General features: G+C 39.3%; 2 protein-coding genes across 2 annotated transcripts; both read right to left on the reverse strand.

Moving 5' to 3' along the window:
- Positions 1-2,751: 2,751 nt before the first annotated feature.
- On the reverse strand, positions 2,752-6,411 carry HOXB5 (homeobox B5). The gene is made up of 2 exons (XM_026710707.2): positions 5,330-6,411; positions 2,752-3,970 (listed from the first exon to the last, which is right to left on the reverse strand). The coding sequence occupies exons 1-2, from the start codon at positions 5,946-5,948 to the stop codon at positions 3,723-3,725; spliced, it is 867 nt and encodes a 288-aa protein (XP_026566492.1). The 5' UTR covers positions 5,949-6,411; the 3' UTR covers positions 2,752-3,722.
- A 1,712-nt stretch (positions 6,412-8,123) lies between these two features.
- On the reverse strand, positions 8,124-11,592 carry HOXB6 (homeobox B6). Its single transcript, XM_026710713.2, has 2 exons — positions 11,095-11,592; positions 8,124-9,101 (listed from the first exon to the last, which is right to left on the reverse strand). The coding sequence occupies exons 1-2, from the start codon at positions 11,513-11,515 to the stop codon at positions 8,842-8,844; spliced, it is 681 nt and encodes a 226-aa protein (XP_026566498.2). The 5' UTR covers positions 11,516-11,592; the 3' UTR covers positions 8,124-8,841.
- Positions 11,593-21,804: the final 10,212 nt, after the last annotated feature.

A 21,804-nucleotide genomic window follows, 5' to 3' on the forward strand; every position in this document is an offset into this window, starting at 1 on the left:
TATAAAGATTATTTTAAAAATCTTTCATTATGAACACCATTAGGCTACCTTGAATTTAATTTACTAATTTCCCTTTTCCTGAGGAGATCAAAGAAATAGGAGTCTTTAAAAATATTTTTGGGAAACAGATCTGTGTCATCTTTATTCTATTTCAAAAATCTAATCTTTATCAATGTTCAAGAAGTAATAAAAAATATATTTCTAGGAATCAGGTTTCTGTCGATGAAGTTCAACTCATAGGTGAATTGGAAATAAAACAAGGCATACATACAAAGTGTACTTGTATGGATCCCACAATGTGTGTGAGAGTTGCATGCCCTCAAAAAACCTTACATAGCCTAAGTAAATTAAGGGAAAGAGAAGTACACATATTTATTTTCTATCAGAAAATCCTAAGTTCTATATTCTATGGCCATAAACTTTCACAATTTTTTTTGGGGGTGGGGGTGGACTGTGGCTAGGAAAGCAACAACAAGTGGGTATTTGCAGCTATGCTGTGGATAAAAAGAAGGAAGGAGGAATTCTAGAGAAAGGGAGATGATATAATTGTTACAGCAAAGGGGAAAATGTCCTGAAACCAAATGCTTAAAGTCGGGGGAGGAGGAAAGAAGCTAGAGGAAATGGGAAAGTGTGGATTAAAAGCAAAGTGTCAAATTATTTATTCAGAGCTTTTTAAGATCTTGCTTGGAATTGCTTATATCTATGATGCTACCTTAATCATTCTTAGATCCTTGATAAGGATTTTAATTAAGTTCTCATCACCTCTAGAAGGTGAATCTGCAGATTACTACTAATAACAACAATAATAAAGCCAGTCTCAGGGAATACACATTGTTAAACCATTCTCACCCTTGCACCTTTGATTCCTAAAGGTAGCTCACAAAAGTCAATCCCACACATTCAGATAGAAGTCTGTCCTTAAGCAGTCATGCTTAAGCTTCTGACATCAAAACACTCTCAAGAATTCAATACACCCACAAAGTGCTTACAAGGCTCACAGGTTGGAGTGAATACATATAAAGCCCTCTCTCTCTAACTCACAAAGTTATTGGTGTGTCCCTCTATGCTACTCTATGCTACATTTCAGCAAAGCATATGCTTTTAAAAACAAAAATTATTGTGGGCCACACTCAGGTAATTCAGGGGCCTTGGCGATGACAGTGTTCTCACTGAGATTTTATGCAGAAGAAAGTTTCCAAGGGAGACAAACCCCTCCTTCTAGGCCCTGCTCCCCGCCCTCCCCCTCCGCCCCATCTGTAACAACCTGCTTCTTTAAAACTCATTTAAGCAGATAGTATTTCAAGAGAACTTACTTTAAGGTTAGCAGCTCCTAAGTCCTCTTTGGAGTAAACAGTGCACCATCAATGCTTCCTATTTCTGCAATGGAGCTGCCTTTATCTGCCTGGAAAAGTGTTCTCCCTTTCCTGCCCCCTTCCAAGCCAAAGCAGGCAGTTAAAATGTCACTTAACATTCTGGAGAATGTGAAATATATTGTACATTGTCAACTCCCCAAAACCATAAAACTAACTTTATGGACCTCACGTGACTTTTGAGAGCCAGTGAGGGGTATCTGGCTGAGGTCTGGGCGATTTTTACGATCTAACTTCTAGATAAAACCCTATCCATTTGACATCTTAATGTCACAGCCACTTTGGTATACTTACTTACTTTACTACGGGTAAAATATATACATGCGTGCATGTATGTGTGTGCCGCACAGGGCGGGTGTGGTGTGTCTATGTATATTCAAGAGAAGCCAAGAAAGTGGGTTGTTTTGGAAATGACAACTCACACCCCAGCCCTCTCAAAACCATTTTAAGAAGTAACCAAACAGTTTGGGGTAAGTTTGTAAGACCAATTTTACTTCCTACAAGAGTGTCAGAGAGAAGGGGGGAGGGAGGGAGGGCGGGAAGGAGGGAGGGAGAGAGAACATTGCTGTAAGCTATAATTTAAGAATATCAAAGACTACTTATTTCCCTGTTACAACAGACTTTAATCATAGCACTGTGATTTAAGGGAGGAGAGAAAGAAAAGAAAGTTAGATTAGTAGATTAATTTTTAAAGGGAAAAAGAAAAATTGCCTCATGCATATTGTTTATATTAGCTCTATTGAGACAACTGTGATTTTCCATCCTTGAATGCATTGTGTGTATGTGTATAATATTTGCAGGATTGTGTAGAAGCAAACATAACAGACAATAACATATGTACTTAGCTCTAAAATTTCACTGGCATGTTGTCATTCTGTGATAACTTCAGTGGCTCCCTAAATGCTTGGCTTGTGGTCTTTGAAACTGTAATCTGAAGCACATTTACTTGGAAGTAAAGGCCTTAAAATTATATATATATATATATAGTCATAACTATAACTATAACTATAACTATATAACTATAACTATATATATATATATATATATAGTCAAGAAAATGCCAAAGTCTTAGTCCAAGGAGGAGAGGAATTTTTGAGAATCGAACCCGCTGATTTCTCTTCTTTTTTCTGAGTTGTGCTAGTTCAGCATCTAATACCGCTTACGGGGGATGGTTTTGTATCCTTGGCTCATTAGAGATTTTAGGGGACTGGGACAAAGACCTCCAAGGAGAACCTGGAAGCTGGGTCAAGCGTTGGGTGAAGAGTATACACTTTCTCTCTGGGCCTCTTCTTAAAATGTAGATTTTGCTGATGAGTAACTTTAATGCTGTGACTTGTGAAAATGGTGAAATAAAGAAATGCAAAGAAGGCCACTATTTTTCTGGCCAGGAGAAACGTTTATTTGACTTCAAGTTAAGGCTACAAACCAATACGAACAGCGTCTTGGCAAGGATGAGAACAGGCAGCTAGACATGACAAATGCCATTTCAGACACACAGAAACACTGAATTCACCCTGCCCACTAAAACTTCCTATTAAGTCACTGTAGAAATATTTCTAGTATTTACAAACATTTTAAACATACTATGGTTGGTCCAATCATATACCCTTTTAAAGTGAACTTCACTCACAATTATTTAAAAAAGAAAGAAGGAAAGTTTCAGAACTGGCCTGGAATAAAAACAAGGCCAGGAATCAAATCACAGACTTGACAATTTCAAAGACAGATACATGAGCTTATATAGAGAGATATACTGGTGTGTTTTTTTTAAAAAAAAAGTTTGTTGTGGTTGATGGTTTTAATTTTCTTTCTTTTCTTTTTTTTTCCTGCTACTGAACTGCAGGAGCCCCCCAAGGTGAGTAGAGGGAAAAGAGTTAGGGTTCCACACAAAGTTGTGAACTTTTAAGAACCCATCTTTCCTTCCCCATACTGGCTTATAAATAAGTTATAACATTTAGAAAGCACAATAAAAGAAAGAAAAGAAAAGAGAAAAGAAAAGGACATGCTAACTTCTTCCAGAAAGCATCATTATAGCACGGACACAAACATTTAGAACATCTAAAGCATCAAAGAAGCCTCAGGATTTTATCTTTTAATTTAAAGGGGGTGATTGCAGCAAAAGACACAATCCTGGAATAATAGTACCCATGAAATTGTTAATTATTATTATTAATAATAATAATAATAATTTAAAAATCAACAGCATGCTGAATGGAAAGTAGCTTCACTTTACAGTACTCCAAACTTAACAAAAACAAATGTGGCTGTTGCTTTGCGTTTGCTTGCTTGTTTTAAACTTTCTTACTTCCTGCCCCCTCTTTCCTATTTCTTAATATTCCTCCTTGATATAATTTATGGCTGAAAAGCACTGCCACCAGATGCTAAGCTCATACTTTTAAGTTTGTTATCTTTCTTCCACTTCATTCGCCTGTTTTGGAACCAGATTTTTATCTGTCTTTCGGAGAGACACAAAGCGTGGGCTATTTCTATTCGCCTTCTGCGGGTGAGGTAGCGGTTAAAGTGAAACTCCTTCTCCAGCTCCAAGGTCTGGTAGCGAGTATACGCCGTTCGGGCTCGTTTGCCATCCGGTCCGGTCATATCTGAATAATAATAACAACAGGACATGGGAAAAAAATGCCTTTTGTTGGTCTGGTTTCTCTTTTTAGATCACAGGCACAGAAAGAAACCGCGCTTTCAACTGTTTCCTCCTCGGTCGCCTTACACTGCAGACAACCGCCCCAGCGATTTGAGCGCACAGCTTCTCTGCGTCTGCGTTTCTTCCAAGTCAATATCCTTCGTTTTACTCTGGCTCCAGCCTTAATTCTAATTAATTTAAAGCCATGCCCCACTCTCCTTCTCACACTCCCTATAGCCCTGTATCTTTTTCCAGGAGTCGAGAACATGGTTCTCTAACACAACCTGATTCTACGCAGCTTTCTTCGGAGGAAATTGCTGCTCTTGGGGGCCTGCCTCGCAGTTCAGGGAGTCTGGTCTCGGAGGACAATCTCGGAAATCCAGCCCCTTCGTGTCTCTCTCGGCCTATTTTATCCTCCAGTCCAATTCGACTGGAGATCGAAACAGGCCGGTTGGAAGACTGAGAACCGACCCTCCTAGGCATTGCGCCTTCCTTTAACACTCCCCATCGCCAGTCTCGGCCACATTTCATTGGAAGCAACTTCCGCTGAAACCCTTAGGGCTCCCTTTCCCACCCAAGGGGAGTTAGCCTCGGCGTGCGAAGCGAAGGCAGTTCTTGCTTCCAGCTCTGTGGCGCGCACATTTCTTTCATTTTTACCCCAAGGGTTGAAGGGAGAGGCAAAGAGTTTGTCGCCGCCGCATTTCTCCCTTGCAGACGGGGAAATGTGGGGCGGAGGGGGAGGGGGAGGAAGAGAGGTTGGCAGACACATCCGTGCCCCCAAACAGCCTTCCTGTTTTAACCCTTCGCCTCATCTTTCCCATTTCTTTGTGTGTGTCTCTGAGTGTGTGTGTGGTTCCCCCCCCCCAATTCTTCCTACTTTCAAACCATTTCCCACCCTCCTGGTACAAGGCTATTACAAGCGCTATTCTTACTTATTGTTACAGCTTGACTTTTGTCGTGCTGGTAAAACACTATTTTTAAAAAAAGGAGTGAACCTGGATTTTTTTTAAGAGAAGAAAATACTCTTTAAGAATTGAACATCATAGTGAAAGAAAGAGACACTGAACGCAAATAGAAAAAGGCATATATAGACAGGAAAGTGGTTTCACAATGCGGTTGGATTCCTTCTCCCGTCGCCAAAGCAAATACGTCCTGCCAAAATCCTGTTTTATGTGTATGTGTCTATGTATGAACACACACACACACACACACAAACACACGCACGCACATACACCCAGATTACAGACTCAGAGAGACAGACAGAAGGCGCAGGCACACATCCCATAGATCACCCCAGCCAAATTAAAAAGGAGCAAGTCTGTACCGTGGCTAATGTGAAGCTTTCGCATCCAGGGGAATATCTGCGGGCTTTGTCCTTCCGTGGCCGGCGTGGAGGTGGCGATCGGCTCTGCCTGAGCTCGGGCGCCGTTGCTGTTGACTTGGGAGCCGCTTTCTTCGGGCCCCGAGGACGCGCTGGTCTCGTCTATCTCGGCAAATGCGGTGGCGCTGGCCGCGCCAACAGAGGCTGCCTGGTCGGCAGGGGAGGACCCGGCTGCCTTGCCTCCATGGCTTTCGCCACCGCCGCCGCCGCTGCCGCCGCCGCCGCTATTGCTGGTGCTGCTGGAGCTGCTGGTGCAAGGAAGGGATTCGGGAGAAGACAAGGAGCAGCTGGACGCCTGTCTGAACCTGCTTTCGGGCGCTGCTTGGGCAGGGAAGGCGCGAGAGCTCTCCCCAACCGCCCCAAAGTGGCTGGAGGAGGAGGATGATCGGCTGATACTCAGATCCATTCCATTGTAGTTGTATCCCCCGTAAGAGCCGGCGTGCATGTTGCCTGGATCTCTATAAGATCCGTTCATGGAACTGCCGGCCCCATAATTTAACAGCTGATAGTCTGGGGCATTAGGATAGCGTCCTGAGAACGAGTTTACAAAGTAAGAACTCATTTGGGTTTGTATTTTGGAGGGCTTGATTTGTGGGGCTCGTGGTCGTTATAACCCCTGTGCTTGAGGATTTATGATGTATTAATGAATTATAGCGATGCACTGTACTTCGTTTTGCTATGTATGCGGCCAAATATGGGGGTGGGGTGGGGTGCGTTTGGGAATCACGTGCTTTTGTTGACCAGTCGTAAATTCTCACTGATGACCTCAAGAGGCAATTCATGCTCTATGGTTACAAATAATGACGATCTGAGAATCGTTAGGCCCATGTCAATGCGCCGCTTCCAAAGAGGGAGGAAAGAAGGGGGAGGAATCAGCCAGCACAGATTGCTCCTTGTTGGCATTGTGCGCCACCTACTGGGCAAATAAAAAAATAGCCGACAAGGGAGGTTACCTCACTCACCTTTTTAAAAAGTAGTTAAGCGCTCAGTTTTTGTGTCCTTTGCCTTTCTAGAAATAAAATGTTTTTTTCCCCAAAAAAGTGTCGTTTCTGTCTTTGTTTCTCTATTTTCTCTCTTTCTTCCAGAGGAGAACATGTGGAAAAGAAATTTTCTTATTATAGTAGATGCAGTGTAAAATTGTTGCTATTACTATTATGAATAATAGCTGTTTAATACCAAAAAATAATTCCAGTGTTTTGGCTTTGATATTAGAAACGGTTATTCAGGGAAAAATTTATTCTGATGTAAATCAAGATGAAAATTCCTCCTTCTCCCTTTCCTGAACCATTGTTTTTTATTTGCATCTCCTACTTAGGAGTCACTATCAACATCAAAACTTGCTTGAATGTTTTTGCATTATTATTATCATTATTATAGCATTATTTCTACTACTCTTCCTACACCTTAATACCAGTGCAAATAACAGAAGGAAAATCAACTTATCTTGACATTATGTGTGTCTTTCCACCCCCAAATAATTAGCAATATGATGAATTGTAGACTGGCAATCTCTTGAGGGAACTGTTTCAAATGAAGAGACTTCTCAACGTTCATATAAATTACTAAAATGTTTGATAATGATCAACTTTATAATGAAGGGCCAGATTTGAATTTGGAATAGTTTGTTTTTCTCCAGCCATGTCACTATTTTCTTTTCCATTCTTCTGCTAACCTACAAGAATTTACAAAAAACAGCTTGCAGCTCATTGAAAATTATGAGCCATATTGAAACTGGCACATAATCATAATAATCAGAGCTATTCAAAAGAGTAGCAATAAGAATAAGTATTACGCAGTTGCAAGACTCCAGATTACATGATTTCATTGTATGTGTGGCGAGAAGGAATGGGATTTGACATAAGAGTGTATTAGAAAGGAAATTAATGTTTCGCCACTTTTTCCTGTTTTCAAAAAACAAAAATCAGGTATAGCTATTAACAGCTTGCTAGGGACAACAACAAAGAATTGTTAACCTTCCTTAATCCGTAATCAATGAAGGAAAGGAAAGGAAAAAGAAAGTTATAGGGAAAATAGATTCAAGGTTCTCTTCTTTTTTAAAATACCACCTGAATATTTTCTGAATATATTTAAATCAGTTATTTAACTCCCTTTTCTTTTGATCGCAGAACATTAATAGCTCACACTCTCATATTTTAGCTTAATATGAAGTGAGATATTAAGGCTTGTTAAAGGGATTGGGAAGGGGATTGGGAGATTTACCCTAAGAGGAACTTGAGCCAATGTTTGAGAAAGGCTATGAAAATGTTATGTGTGTTTTAGCAGATGTAGAATGGGACAGAGAATTATGCCTGTTTCTTTGATTTATTATATGTGTAGTGTGCACCCCACATAACTCTTTTGTGCAGTAACAATCAAAAAAATCCATATTAAAGTTAAATGTCAGTTCCAATATATTCTTGATGAAAAGGTCTTTTATTTAAGTTTAGGCTAAGCAAGAGGAAGTGCATATGTGTGTGTGTGGGGGGGGAGCTGAATATATCTTTCATCCTCTAACTTTCATGTAGCAATATAAATTATTTGCCTACTCAAACTGAAGGAAATCAGGTTTTTAAAGCAGGAAGTTTCACCAAACTTATTTTTAACTATTTCAAACTGTTATACCTCATGTAAATATAGATATATTTCTCAGAAACGATGTGGAGAAAAGGAAAACACATCCTAAATTATGAACATAAGAAGTGTTTTTCTCAACGTATTTGTTTTTATCTTTTTTATTGTATTATAGGTCTTTTAAAATCTCCATAGCTAACACAAACTACAAATACAACACTATACAAATTGTAATAAAATAAAAACGATTAAAAAAATTCTTTAAAAAAAATCCACCATACTTTTTAGGTTGCAATTGTTCTTTTTTAATATAATTTTGCTTAAAACAATAATCCTTAAATGACAGAGAACCTAGGGCTTGATTAACTTAATTTTATATAAAAAACCAAACAAATAAGTAAAATCGTGCATGACACTTCTGTTTTACAAAATAAAGACAATCAAATAGCCCCAAACCTGACACATATATTGCAGCACCTCCACTTAAATACAAGGGTTAACAAGAATCCTAAGGAGGACACCCAAAGGTAAATCAGGCAAAACAAAATACAACCACAATCCCATTTGTGGCAAAGGGAAAGGGCAATAAAGAGAGGGAAAATAAATTGGACTAGAAACACGGTTATGATACGATAAATTCAATAATCCAATGCAAGTGAGGGTGTAAAAGGACAACACCGCCATATAGTCTCAGAGATTTTACAAAATGTTTGTCCCAGTTGTAAGCTTTTGGGTGGGAGGAGTTGTCATTTCTGGAGCTCCCCAACTGTTGACATTCTGCTTTCTTCCCCATTCATTCATTCATTCATTCATTCATTCATTCATCTGCATTCATTTGGGCTCTTGAGCTCTCTTTCTCTCCCCCACCATCTCCTTCTGCTCTTTCATTCCGTTGGTTTCTCCTCTTCTTCCTCGGCGCTCAGCTGAGTGGAGTTGAGGAGCTTGTTTTCCTTTTTCCATTTCCTCCTTTGGTTCTGGAACCAGATTTTTATCTGGCGCTCCGTCAGACACAGGGCGTGAGCGATCTCGATGCGTCGGCGCCTGGTCAGGTAACGGTTAAAATGGAATTCTTTCTCCAGCTCCAGAGTCTGGTAGCGAGTATAAGTCTGCCGGCCTCGCCTGCCACTCGGCCCAAAGGAGGAACCTGGTGGGGATGTAGAAGAAGGCAAGCGTGTGCTACTGAACATTTACTGGACTTACACATATACAACATGCCAATGTCTATGCTATGCACCAGAGTGTGTTGTTGTGAGTGTGTGTGTGTGTGTGTGTGTGCATGCGTGTGGGAGGGGGAGAGGGGGGCTGGGAAAGAGAGTGGCCCGCTTTCTTATCTCCAACCCTTGGCGATCAAAACTACCTAATACAAGGGAAAATCAAATCCATCCCAATCTAATTAGCTTTTAACTTCGCGCTTGGGAACATTTCTGTTCCGAGAATAACCCTGTCTCATGTTTGAATTGAAAAGTTAGAGATACACTTCCCATATATTCTTTGCCTGCTCCTAGCTAAGTCTCAGTGGGCACATAGAAATCTTGAAAACTTGCAACTCCATGATACAATTTGTTTTGTTTCCATGTTTATTTTTTTCAATAAGAATGGGGGCAGTAAATTTAAACAAAGATGTACCCCAGAAGCTTACTGTTTCTGGTTTTGTTGGGAAGTGAAGTGAACTGCTTCTTCACCCAAAGACTCCCTCTCTGCTTCTCTGCCTGAAAACTCAAGTTCCCTCCTGAGCAGTATTCACAGGGACTAAAATTACTGGGCTGGGACACTTGCTTGGGAATAAATCCCCTTCCTCGTCTGCTGCAGTTCTCCGAGAAAAGCTATGGAGCTCTCAAAAGCAGTAGAATGGGAAGTGGCTTAAAAGAGGGGGAATACCTAAAGGAAGATAAGTAACAAACTCCTCACAGTTGAGTGTCTAGGAGCAATGTGGTAAAGGTTAATATGTATATGTTAATAGATAGATAGATAGATAGATAGATAGATAGATAGATAGATAGATAGATAGATAGATAGATAGATAATGAATGAGTGCAGTAGAGTCTGACAAGATTTGTTTTGAGAGAGTTATCTATGCACTTCCTTCCCGCACCTCCATTAGGAAAGAATTAATGTCCAAAGTTAAGACTTTTTTTATCCTGTGCTCTCTTCCCTTTCTTCTGGACAGCCACCTCTGATCAAGTTTCTTTCCGTTATGTGGTGCTTACACTGTCTCTTTTATTTGTAGATTCTCTTCCCCTTTGCTCTAATTGCTTTAGACTCCAGAACTTAAGCGAAACACCTACCTACCTACCTACCTATCCATCTTCTACCTATCTCCCTCTATTGATTTCCCTTAATTTCCCTTCCCTTTGGACTGTAGGGATGAGAGGAGGAGCTGTGGCTACCTCTTTATCATTCTTTAAATGAATTTTCATGGAAATTATGGCACCTGGAGGCAGTCTTTGATCACAAAGAAGGTGGGGAGAGTGAGTGAAAGAAAAACTATCTACAACTTCCTCTTCAGGCAGGCATTCAATTACGCTTAAGTTTCATTAAAAATGTAGCTCTCTCTTTTCAAATATTTAAGCCCTCCAGACATTATACAACTGGCTGCATTTGCTGAATATGCCTTTGGCTAGGTTGGCACAGAGGTATCATGCCTGTATCACTGTGGGGAGTGAGGAGGGGGAGAGAGGTGTGGAAAAGAAATTGAAATCCAGATCTATTGAAAAAATTTGGGAAGAGAGGGTCAGTTTGATAGTGATTGCATTGTGTGAGTGTGTGTGCACACACGGATGAGTGTGAGTGCCAAGACACCTTTCTAAATCACCCCTAGTGAGTGACAGCCAACATTGCCTTCTACAAGACAGAACTGCTCAGTCAATAAATCTCAGCACTTTCAGTTGCAGAAAGTTGGCTAAAGAGAGGAACTAAGTCTAGAGAAGTTCCTACAGATAATATGACAAACAAACAAACAAACAAGCCAGGCAGTGCCTTTGAAGCACAGCTTAAGCAGTGCAAAAAAAGTTTTAAGGAAGTTTCTGGCTCTACTGCCTGCAGCTTCAGATTAGAAGAAAAACATTTCCTGCTCTATCTGGGTAGCCATCTGTCACCTAACGTGATTGGGAAGAATGGGGGGGGGGGAAACAACTTACTATTGCAGGAATTCATTCTCTGCATCCAAGGATATACTGGCGTGGAGCACTTTTGATCCTCGTTGTCCCCAAAAACGTGCTTGCTCTGTGAGCATTCTGACTTCCGGGCTTGTTCCTGGCCGAACTGGACAGGCTCCTCTAGGCTCGAAAGAGAACAGCCTGTCTCTTTCTCCCTGTAAAAACCAGATGTCCCGTAATCGCAGGCTGGACTCCGGTTGTAAGCTCCGTTGGTTTGCTGGTAGTAAGGCGCGCCCGCGTAACCTTTCTCCTGGACCCCACCGCCCCCAGTTCCATACGTGCTGGGATAGTGCCTTAAAGGATCCGCGTAGCCCGTGGAATATAAGGGGAGCTGTCCCAGGAACGGTTCTTGACCCCCGGCTAAGCTCACCGGAAAAGTAGAGTTGACAAAATAAGAACTCATTGGAAATAATAATAACAATAACAATAATAATAGTTAACCAGAAGAACAGCGTCTGTTCTTTCCCTTGCTCTTTATGATTTGTTGCGTTTTATAGTCCAAGCGGTTTAGCTATTAGCAGTATATGGGAGATTGGGTTTTAGCTGAAGGGGGATGGCCGCGTGCCAACCAGGGACATAAGGGAAGAGAACCATCTGATCACGCGCTGACCAATAGCAGGAGTCGGAGGCTGCGAAATAGCACCCTAGAGGGGTTAGCTCTGCACAGGGGACCCCCCAGAACAAACCAGTGAAAGCATCCCTGCCACCAACACTATCACCTTTAAACAACAGAAACGCCCCCCCCCCAAGCACCACCACTTTTTACCCCTGTTTCTTTCCCCACCCCGTTTATCACGTATTCAGTATCTATGAAAAGATAAATCAAAAGCTATTTGGGGATTATTATTATTATTATTATTATTATTATTACTACTACTACTACTACTACTACTATTACTATTATTATTGTTGTTGTTATAATAAACAAAGATGAGAAAGGTGAAGAATGACATCAATCTTATCCTTGCCGCTCCCCTGGAGAGGAAGGAGGAAAACATGGGAAATATTTTCAATTTGAAAAGTTTGTGGTTTTCATATTAGTACCTGGAGGAGAAGGACGGGAAGGCGTATTATCTGACCCCACTCCCCACACATCTTTGGTTTCAAGTGGAGGAAATGGGGAGCCTTTACTGTACAGCCAGTTCAAGCGGTCAATTGCTGGATCAGGAGAAGGGAAATAAATTCCAGTGAATTTATCCCTCTTGGTATGTCCTCTGAGCTCAGGAGGGAGCTCCCCATCAAGAATTTTAAACTCCTCGGGAGATAGGACCAGGCATCTGGAGGATAGGGCTACAATTTATTCTCCCCACACCCTTCCTATCTGCATCTCTCCTATACTCTTACACGGATATGTTTCTACCTTCACCTCTCCGAACTAATCAAATCCCTCTCATGTAAGTTTGAGGCCCCGTGTCCGAGAAAGCCACTGCCGGTGTCGCTCAGCTCCCACGACATTGTGCGCAAAGAACGGTGCCCTCTTGCGTTTTTACGGCTCAGGCCGGATCTTTGGACAGGTTAGAGTTAAAGGCAGCGTCTGGTCTGACTGCCAACCCCCGCCCTCCGTGCCCCTTATTGATCACCTAACATCAGAAATTATTAAATTTAAAGCAGGGGATCCCGGGTTGAGAGGCGTCAGGATAGTTGATATGAGCTTTGGGGGAAGTGTGGAAATTCCGGTTTTCTATTTTGTGAGTTTGAGTTTGTAGTAAATTCGGGAATAAAATTAAATTCTCTTATAATACGTTGATCTGCTTTAAAACTTTTTAAAAAGATAACTATGAAGGGAATGAAAAAGTTGATCTAAAGACTGGAGTTTGGCGTTTGACTTCCTCTTCGCCTTACCAGTTCTCACAGTTAGCGGAGAGCCCTCGCTCTTCCAGCAACAAAATTACCCCCTGCCAAAGAAGTGCTGCCAGTGAGAGGGTCTGAAAAGATGCGCCCTTTCCTCCCCTCTCCCCAATTCCATTTCTTTTCTGTGCAACTGTGATTTCAAGCAATCTTATAAAAATGTTCCAGGTTCTTCTACAACAACAAAGTAGTTTCAAATTGTAAAATGCTACTTGCCCTTCGTATCATTTTGGTTTCATTGTCATTCTCATTCTGTGTGTGTGTGTGTGTGTCTCTCTCTCTCTTGCTCCTTTTTACCGACCAATTTATCCATCCCTTAATCCAGCTCATCTTCCATCTTTTCGCAAAAAATAGCCATTACAGTGTGCTATTTTCAGTTCTCAAAAACTTTGAAGCACTGTTTACAGATCTCACCCCCTTTATCTCCCATCTACAAAGTACGCATCTCTTTCCAAATTCACCTCCTGATTCTCTACCTATCGACAGGATTTCCCCTGAACTTTTTGGCACAATGTCACCGTAATGCAAATGCCGTTCTCTACTAGTCATCCTCCGCGATTACAGATGTGCAATCTTGTTCATAAGAACCTCTCATCATCAACCCTAAGCATGCCCTAGGCCGGATTTTCATGGCAATGCTATCCCTGCAATGACCAATGCATTTTTTTTTCTGTCAAGGATTAAGGAACCACAAAATATGCTGGCTTGCTATCTTATTTGCTAGTCTCTGTTTTAATGGCATAGAAACCCACATGATCCCAACACCACTAGGATGTGGTGTTAGAATGAAAGGAAATTGCAAGCAAGGGGAGTAATTTTTGTTTGTTTGTTCAAGGCACTCTCTTTTCTTTTCTCTCTCTTTCACACACACACACACATACACACACACACACACACACACACACACACACACACAAAACCCTGGTCTTTGATTTGTGTTCCTGCTGTTTCTTTCCCCCTTATCCTTTATGTTCTGAGTACATCCTAACTTTAAGTTATCTGTTTTACTGATATGTAAAAACGGAGAAAATTGGGCAGAAGAAAATTTAAAAAGCGGATCTGAGCAACCCCCCACTCCCTAATTAATTTCAAATCCACACAATACTTCTGATCCCAGCTTAATAACAGGAAATCTCATAGATCGGTAAGAATCGCTTGAAATGAGCTTTTTTGGTTAGTTAAGTGAGTAAATGTGCTACTTTCTGAACTTTTAAATTGGTACTGGAAATGCACATTGTGGATGGGTGGATGTGGATGAAGAGGCATTGGTCTGGTAAAGGATAGCTTAGAGAACAGAAAATAGCTAAATTGACGCAAAGCTGTATTAACACGATAATATACCATCGTATATTTATTTTACTACTGAAAGCTTCGGCCTGTACAAAGTATTTCTAAACCAAAGTTTGTGTATTGCAGTAAAAGTTCCACTATTCAAACTTGGCAATTCAGACGGAAGATTTTGAATGACACAAAAATTTTGAAACTTTAAATCTGAAAATAGGTAAACTCAATAGTTAACACACTGATTGATTTGTCCTGCGCTAATAATTTATTATCCAAATATGGGAGGAAATAATAACTGATTTCACTGTAACACATGTATTTTGATTTTACAGCTCTTAAAAAGAATAAATCAATACCTGAAAATGACCTGAAAGCCTGCTGTATATTTTAGGTTGGGTGTATATTGTAGTAGTGGGCAGATATCAGTTTTCAGTAATCAATATTTGGGGCCAGAATAATTGCTATTTATTTGGTTGGTTGTTGTTTATCTATTTATTTATCTGTCTATTTATCTATCTATTTATTTATTCTATCTTATGTATCCATTTATTGATTTAATTATAGATCTTATGCCCAGACTGATAACTATCTCACCGCCATAAAGGAGAAATATTTATATTATCATGCTCATAATATCCCCATTCCGCATTTTCTCTTCTCTAAATCTAATAATTTTCTTCTTCCTTCCTCCTCTGATTACTATAAAAATATAAGGGACTTTATTCTTAGGTCCCCTCGGCAACTTGTAAGGAACATTTTCTCGTGCGGTGGTATTTTCACCAATATTTCGTTTGAAAATAATATATGAGCCAGCTTTGCACTGCACATAGCTGTAGGAAGATACCGACAGGCTTTGGAGCTCGTACAGGGTACCCTCTGTTATCCAATCCATTTAGGTGCATGTAGGGCATGAAGAATTAACAAAGATTGCTTCTGAAAACAGTACTTTGTCGTTACAGCAGCATGTAGCTTCTAGCACAGCTAGCGCGCCTCTTATGTTTCTGACACACACCCCTCCTGTTTCCTCTTCATTCTTTCCTGTCTTTTTTGCTTTAGCAAAATTCAACTTTAGAAAGCACCAGGAAAAGTGCTGCTGGAAGGTGGTAGGAGATAAATGAAGGGATTAAAACCTGCACCTAAATATTTCTTTAGGCCAGGGAATTATTTAGGTGCAAAAGGAAGAAGGGGAAAGTTGAACCAACTTAAGCAATTAGAAAATTTTCAATAAGATATAAAATGGCAAGCAAGTAAGAATTTTGTTTTTCCTTTGTGAATGGGAGTGTTGGAATTCAGCAAACAGCATGATCTTTGACAGAAGAATCAAATTGGTACCATAAACTTAAGATTGGCTTTTAAGCATGCACTGGCACACACACAAACACACACAGAGGGCGGGGGAGAGAAAGAGAGAGAGAATTGAATAGCCTCATAAATTTATTTCACATAAAAGTATTCACAAGAGATGAGCTTCTTTTGTCTTACCACAAGTCTAACTGATGTTTATATTGTGGGCATTTATAAAACCTACTAAAGGCACACAATCCATAACACACACACACACACACACACACATGAATCTACACACCCGCCCACACAAATACTTTTTCTTATCCTTCAATTTCCTCTTTTCAAGCATATAACCATTCAATTTAAATTTTCAGCCATTTATGTTTAATTTACCTGACTTCCCCTTATAATGTATAATTATCTTTTAAATGGGCTCAAGGAGGCTTTAAAAAAAAAAGAGTATGGGGAAACTACCTTTCATTACTTTATCAAAAGGATTTAGCTAATAATTAACTAGAAGGGGAAATGGGTGTTTAGAGTAAAGTTAAGAAACAAACCAAACCAAACAAGCTCTGTCCACATTTTTTTTGGAAATCTTAGATTTAAAAAAAACAGAAATGCCAAATTCTGCAAAATTATATTTTAACAGATTTTCCAGCTCTCTGAAAATAACAGAGGGGGGAAACTAAAGTATTTGTCACTTGGCTATCTTGTGTGATGAGAGGTATTCTAAAATACAAGTATCCCAAAAATCCTTTATCTAAAAGGTTCACACAAAAATTATAGTCTATATTAATTGGAGGAATGCATATAGTTGAGGCATAAAAATAAAATGATTATATTTAGTCTGATTCTGATAACATAAGTTTATGAGAGGGAAAGAGAGAAAAGAGTGGGGTTCTATACTACAATAGCCTATAATTAATAAAATTTGATTTATACTTATAGACCAGCCCTCTCTAACCTAGTAAAATTTTGAACAGTAATAGCAAACTATGTCTTTCAGTTGAAAAATGGAATTGGTTTGTCATACATTGAAAAAACTACCTCATTTTTAACAATTTACTAGAAACAATTAAGCAAAATATCTTACATTATTCCTAAGGAAAAATATTCTTTTTAATGGTTACAAACACACACAAGTCTCATCTGAAACAGTTCCTATACATTCTGAAAGTTGTAAAAATAATTCATGCAATTTAAAAAGAATAATCTGTTACCATGAATGCACTTTAACACACACTAACACAATCTTAAGTAAAATAGACAGTAGAAATTCTCTTCAATCACGTTTCCAGATTCTGTAAGACATGCCTAATCCATTTACATGACAAAAATACATTAACTGTAGAAATTGAAAATCTTGGTCTAGTTAAACTAGTTTTCATGGGAAATTAATCATTGCATAGCATGGAAAGCAATTCGAAGAGTTCTTTAATTGGACGGTAGACAGGCGTGCAAACAGCAACCGAATGATAAGCAGAGGCAGACTGAAAAAACAAGGTACATAAGGTCAAATATAAAGAACAGGTGCTCCGTTGGGGAGGGGGAAATTGCAGGCATATAAACAACTTAGCTGTGTTGTTTAAGCAATAGGAATTATTTCACGAGTGACCTTTATCTAAATGGATATAACCCACTTACAGGCCATCTTTTAACTTGAAAGTGATACTCCCCCACAGGAGCAAAAAAAGGCCATAATGAACACATGAATATCGGAAAACAAGCGGTTTAGAAACGGCACGAGTCTGAAAATGGAATAAAACCTGCTGTATTAATACAACAACAACAACAACAACAACAACAACAACCATGATTCAACTGTCAAATGTCTGGTGAATAAAAAAGAAGGGTACAGAGAATCAGAAAGACCACATTAAATCTATGTCCAGCAGTCATAACTACATATGAAAATGCAGAAGACATATATATTATTTACATGTTTTCATTCTCCCCCCCTTTTTATTATTTCTTGCATTTGTGATTTATTTGCAGCAAGAAAATGTTGGTAAAGAAACTTCAAAGGCGAGGAAGTTATAGCATTGTTGTTTTTAAAATGTTTAACTAGCAGTTGAATACATTTCAAACTGTACAAGCAGTATTTGGTTCCAGGTAATAGTAATTATTTTTCAAGTAGAGATACTAGAACACTTTATTGGCAAATGATTAATTGAACATTCCAGCCAAAAAAATTTTTTAAATTATTCTGTGACGATCCCTCCCCCTTTTAAAAAGAAGCATATCAATTAGAATCCATTCAAAAATATTATTAATAGAGAAACAAAAGGAAAAAAAATCAAAATGCTGATGGAACGACATGTACAAATATTATCTCTATACAGTAGGGTTGTATCTTGCAACACACATACATACATGCACGTGCACTTTCTGTTAACGCCCAAATGTAGGCAGACGGGTTACAAATTGTTACCTCCCTTATATTACAATTCAAACGTAAGCGTCTTCCATCGCCTTAGCTTAAGACCTAGCGGCGAAGAAATTCCTCACCGCACTTTATTAACTGTTGTAACCACTCTGTGTTCTGTTTCTTCTCACCCTCCCAGCCTTACATTGGAACAGTTCTTTAGAAGAAAAATCACCTACGTCCACACAGAACACCCTGGAGAAAAGGATCTAAATCGAACTGGCTGCTGTACAGAACTTCTTAAAATGAGTGGATTCTCTCGCTGACAAGTAAGTCTCCATAAATCGTTCTTCCTGGGATGGGGAAGAGATTTGAAGGGTAAAAGAAAGAATGAAAAGAAGCCTACAGAAGGGGTTGTATCCCCGTTAAATATATGTTGGTGTGTGTGTGTATATATATATGTATGTGTGTGTGTTTGTGCGTATGTGTGTGTGTGTATGTATACACACACACACACACACACACACACACATACATACACACACACACACACACACACACAATTGAGGTAGCTCAAATCCTCTAGGTGACATGGACATCTTGAGCCCTCCCCCTCCCTCCCTCCCTCCTTCCTTCCATCCTTTCCTTCCTTCCTTTTTTTACACAATGATACATTTAACAATAGCTTTTTACCACCTCATATTTTTATATTTTTTCATATAAAAAAAAGAAAAAAATTGTGTTCAGTTCTTTGCCTCCTTCAAATAATATCAGCTTCAATTTTAGAAAAGTATGAGCTTACCTTTTGACGCCCATCCTTCTCTGGATTGGGAGGAGGAGGATGAAGAGGAGGAGGCGAAGGAGGAGGAAGAGGGGGGGGAGATTGAATTGCGTTTGCTTTTATATGGAAGCTGACAAATATTGTCCCAACCTGATAGCCGTCCATTGCGACTTCTGATAGCTTTTTCCTTTGCCGCGTCCTTTTGTACAGAAAATGGAGTAACTTCCCTCTTTGAAAAATGACCAAAGCCTCCAGCCGGTACCGATTCTCCATTTCCCCCTCCATCATTAGAGAGAGAACCCGAGTCAGTACAGAGAGAATTGGAAAAGGAAGAATAGGTGGGGATCAATAATATTAGCTATTTAAGCTTAGTCCCAGATATCTGCGTGCATCTATGCGAGTGTTTGTGTGTGTGCATGAAAAAGAAACTATGTGTGTGTGTATGTGTGTGTGTGTGTGCGCGCGCGCTTGTGCCGGCGCTTCCCCTGCTCCTCCTCTATTTTTAGCCCTATTGAGCTTATACATGAAAGTAAAAAAAAATGTTAAAAGAGACGACAGTCCTACAGAGGACAGTGATCCGACCCAAGGTACAGCGGCCAAAAGAATGGTAGAATAACCACATGGGAAATCATAAAAAGTTCATGTTCACGGTTAGCAGTCCACATGACCAGCTCTGGCCAATCGCAGAACCCAGCCACTCATAAAGTTCTATCACAAAGTTGTAAATTTTCATAAAACAACAAGGAATTTATTGCATTTCTTCACGGCTGCTTTAACAGCAGTCTTTTTCGCAGCCGCCATCTTTTCTTTTTTTTAAAAAAGAGGGAGCCTTGAAGAGAGAAGAATATATGAAGATTTGGGGGCTCACATCTCGGCAGGGGGCTTAAACGACCCCTCCTTCATTAAAGGTTAAAAGAACCTCCTCTGCGAAGCCACCTCTCTGAACAATCCCTCCCAAGCTTTCGACCCTTCTTTCTCTATAGGGATCCACCACTGTCTCCATACCTGTAATAGTCTGCAAATGGGGTGGAAGGAGGGAGAGAGTGGCAAAGGAAGGGGACTTCTGCTTCTGGAAATTATATGTCGCTTTTGAAGGCAAAGTGGCACCCGTGGGGAAGCCGCTAATCGACTTGGATGGGGTGGAATATCTTCTTTCCGAGACACCTCGTCGTGAAACTAAAGCATTACGATGTCCCAGCTTCCGCGACATGGGGGAAGCAAGGCATGTCATCCGAGTCCTAAGTAAAAATGTATAGCTTTCTTAACGGAGTCAGGCGTGTGATGTTATTATGTGTGCGACATTTAGAGTGCGCATGCATGTAGATACGTGCCACTTACATACCCATGTGTGTGTGTGTGTTTGTGTGCGTGTACACACAGACATACAAGGAGGGACTAAAAGAAGAAAAGAAAGAAAGAAAGAAAGAAAGAAAGAAAGAAAGAAAGAAAGAAAGAAAGACAGGGCGTATACCCGCACAGGCGCACTAAGGTTTTTGAAGGCGTACACACTACTGCAGTGGTACATGCCACGAACACAATAGTAGTGGTCCAATGCAGCAAAATCTCATAAGGTGAGTGATAGGATAGTTCAGGAATTCTGTTTCCACCCTTAGAACGTATCCACTGAAATTACTTATTTTGTTTGAGAAAGGAACATACATTTCTGCTTATTTGGTCTTTCAGATCCAACCCATTTCAAAGAAGAAATTAAACATAGTATTCCTTCTCCTTATTTCTCTGGATATATTCAGACAGGTACAACTGACATTTTTTTCTCATGCAACCTTCAATTAACAGAGCAAAGCAATTATTTTGTAATATTTTATTTTGATAATTTTATATGTGCATATCTATTTCACCTAACATTCTATTGCACGCACATATTCACACCCAAGAATACATATCTCTTCTGAGTGGTATGGGTGAGGATAAGTGTAACTATGCTATATTATAAGATCTTATCTAAAGATTATTTCTTTTCATAATCTATAAACAATCTTTTTAAAAATTTCTTTCTCAGTAATATTAGTGTATAGTTGAAGCCAAATATAATTTAAAAATACTGGAGAGAAGAATTTTAAACATCAAAATAATGTTACAGAAAGTGTGAGTGAGTAAAAAATATCTATTTCATCATTTTATTTTTACTTTAAGTTAATTAAATGAATGAAGCTTTACCTTAATTTTTCCTATTATCTTTACATTTTGACCATTTAGCACCTTACCAATGAAAACCAAAGCAACTGTATTTTTCAATCATAAAAAATAAAATACTAAGTATTTAAAATATCACTCCCCTTCTAGTTCTGCAATTAGTGCTCCAGGATGTGAAAGCACAAAACTGAAAAACTAAATTGAAACGATGTGTTGAATGTTTCTGAATTTTGTTACAAATATTATGTTGCCTTTCTGAGTTGGATCACTCTCATTTGTATTATTTTTGTTATTTTTTTCTTGCCATAGATGTCTCCCTAAAAAACGCTGAAAGGATAAATATATAAATTGAAATAAATCTAAGGGAACTGAATGTGCATATTTGGAATTTCATTTTGTTGGTGTTATTATTAGTAGAATCCAGCGTATCTTATTTGCTGTTTTGTCTTTTGAAGAAGCTGGTTGAGAAAAAGGGAATCACATGCACGACAGTTTCTCTTCTTTTCTTAACCAAGGCTCTTGTAGTGAACCCTTAAGCAGAACATCACAAACTTTAACCCTCCATTCTGTTCCCAAAGTGGCCAAACTACCAACATTAGTAAGCTCATATGCAGATATGCAGTTAGAATAAAATAACTTGTGATTTTAACAAGGTGTAATCAACTGAGGTGAATGATGGATTTTTGCAAAGGTATTCAAAGGAATTTTTAAATATGCATAACAAATACATGGAAGAAAATAGGAGTAGGAATTGGGAAGGAATATTTGAAATCTACTCTCAAAAGCCTAGGCACCAGTTGGAGGACACAGGAAAGCTTCCCTGTTCACTCCAAATAAATGGTACCTCTCATCCATGTAAAGCAGCGCAATATCACTTCGCACTGTGAGATGAACACCATATAAATTTGACAACTAAATAAAAAATACAGTCATTATTGGACACAATATTCATAATGTTATTTTTAATTATTTT

The sequence above is a fragment of the Pseudonaja textilis genome, chromosome Z, assembly GCF_049901715.1.
Source record: "Pseudonaja textilis isolate UNSWEBS1 chromosome Z, rPseTex1.2, whole genome shotgun sequence".
In the NCBI taxonomy this organism is placed as follows: domain Eukaryota; kingdom Metazoa; phylum Chordata; class Lepidosauria; order Squamata; family Elapidae; genus Pseudonaja; species Pseudonaja textilis.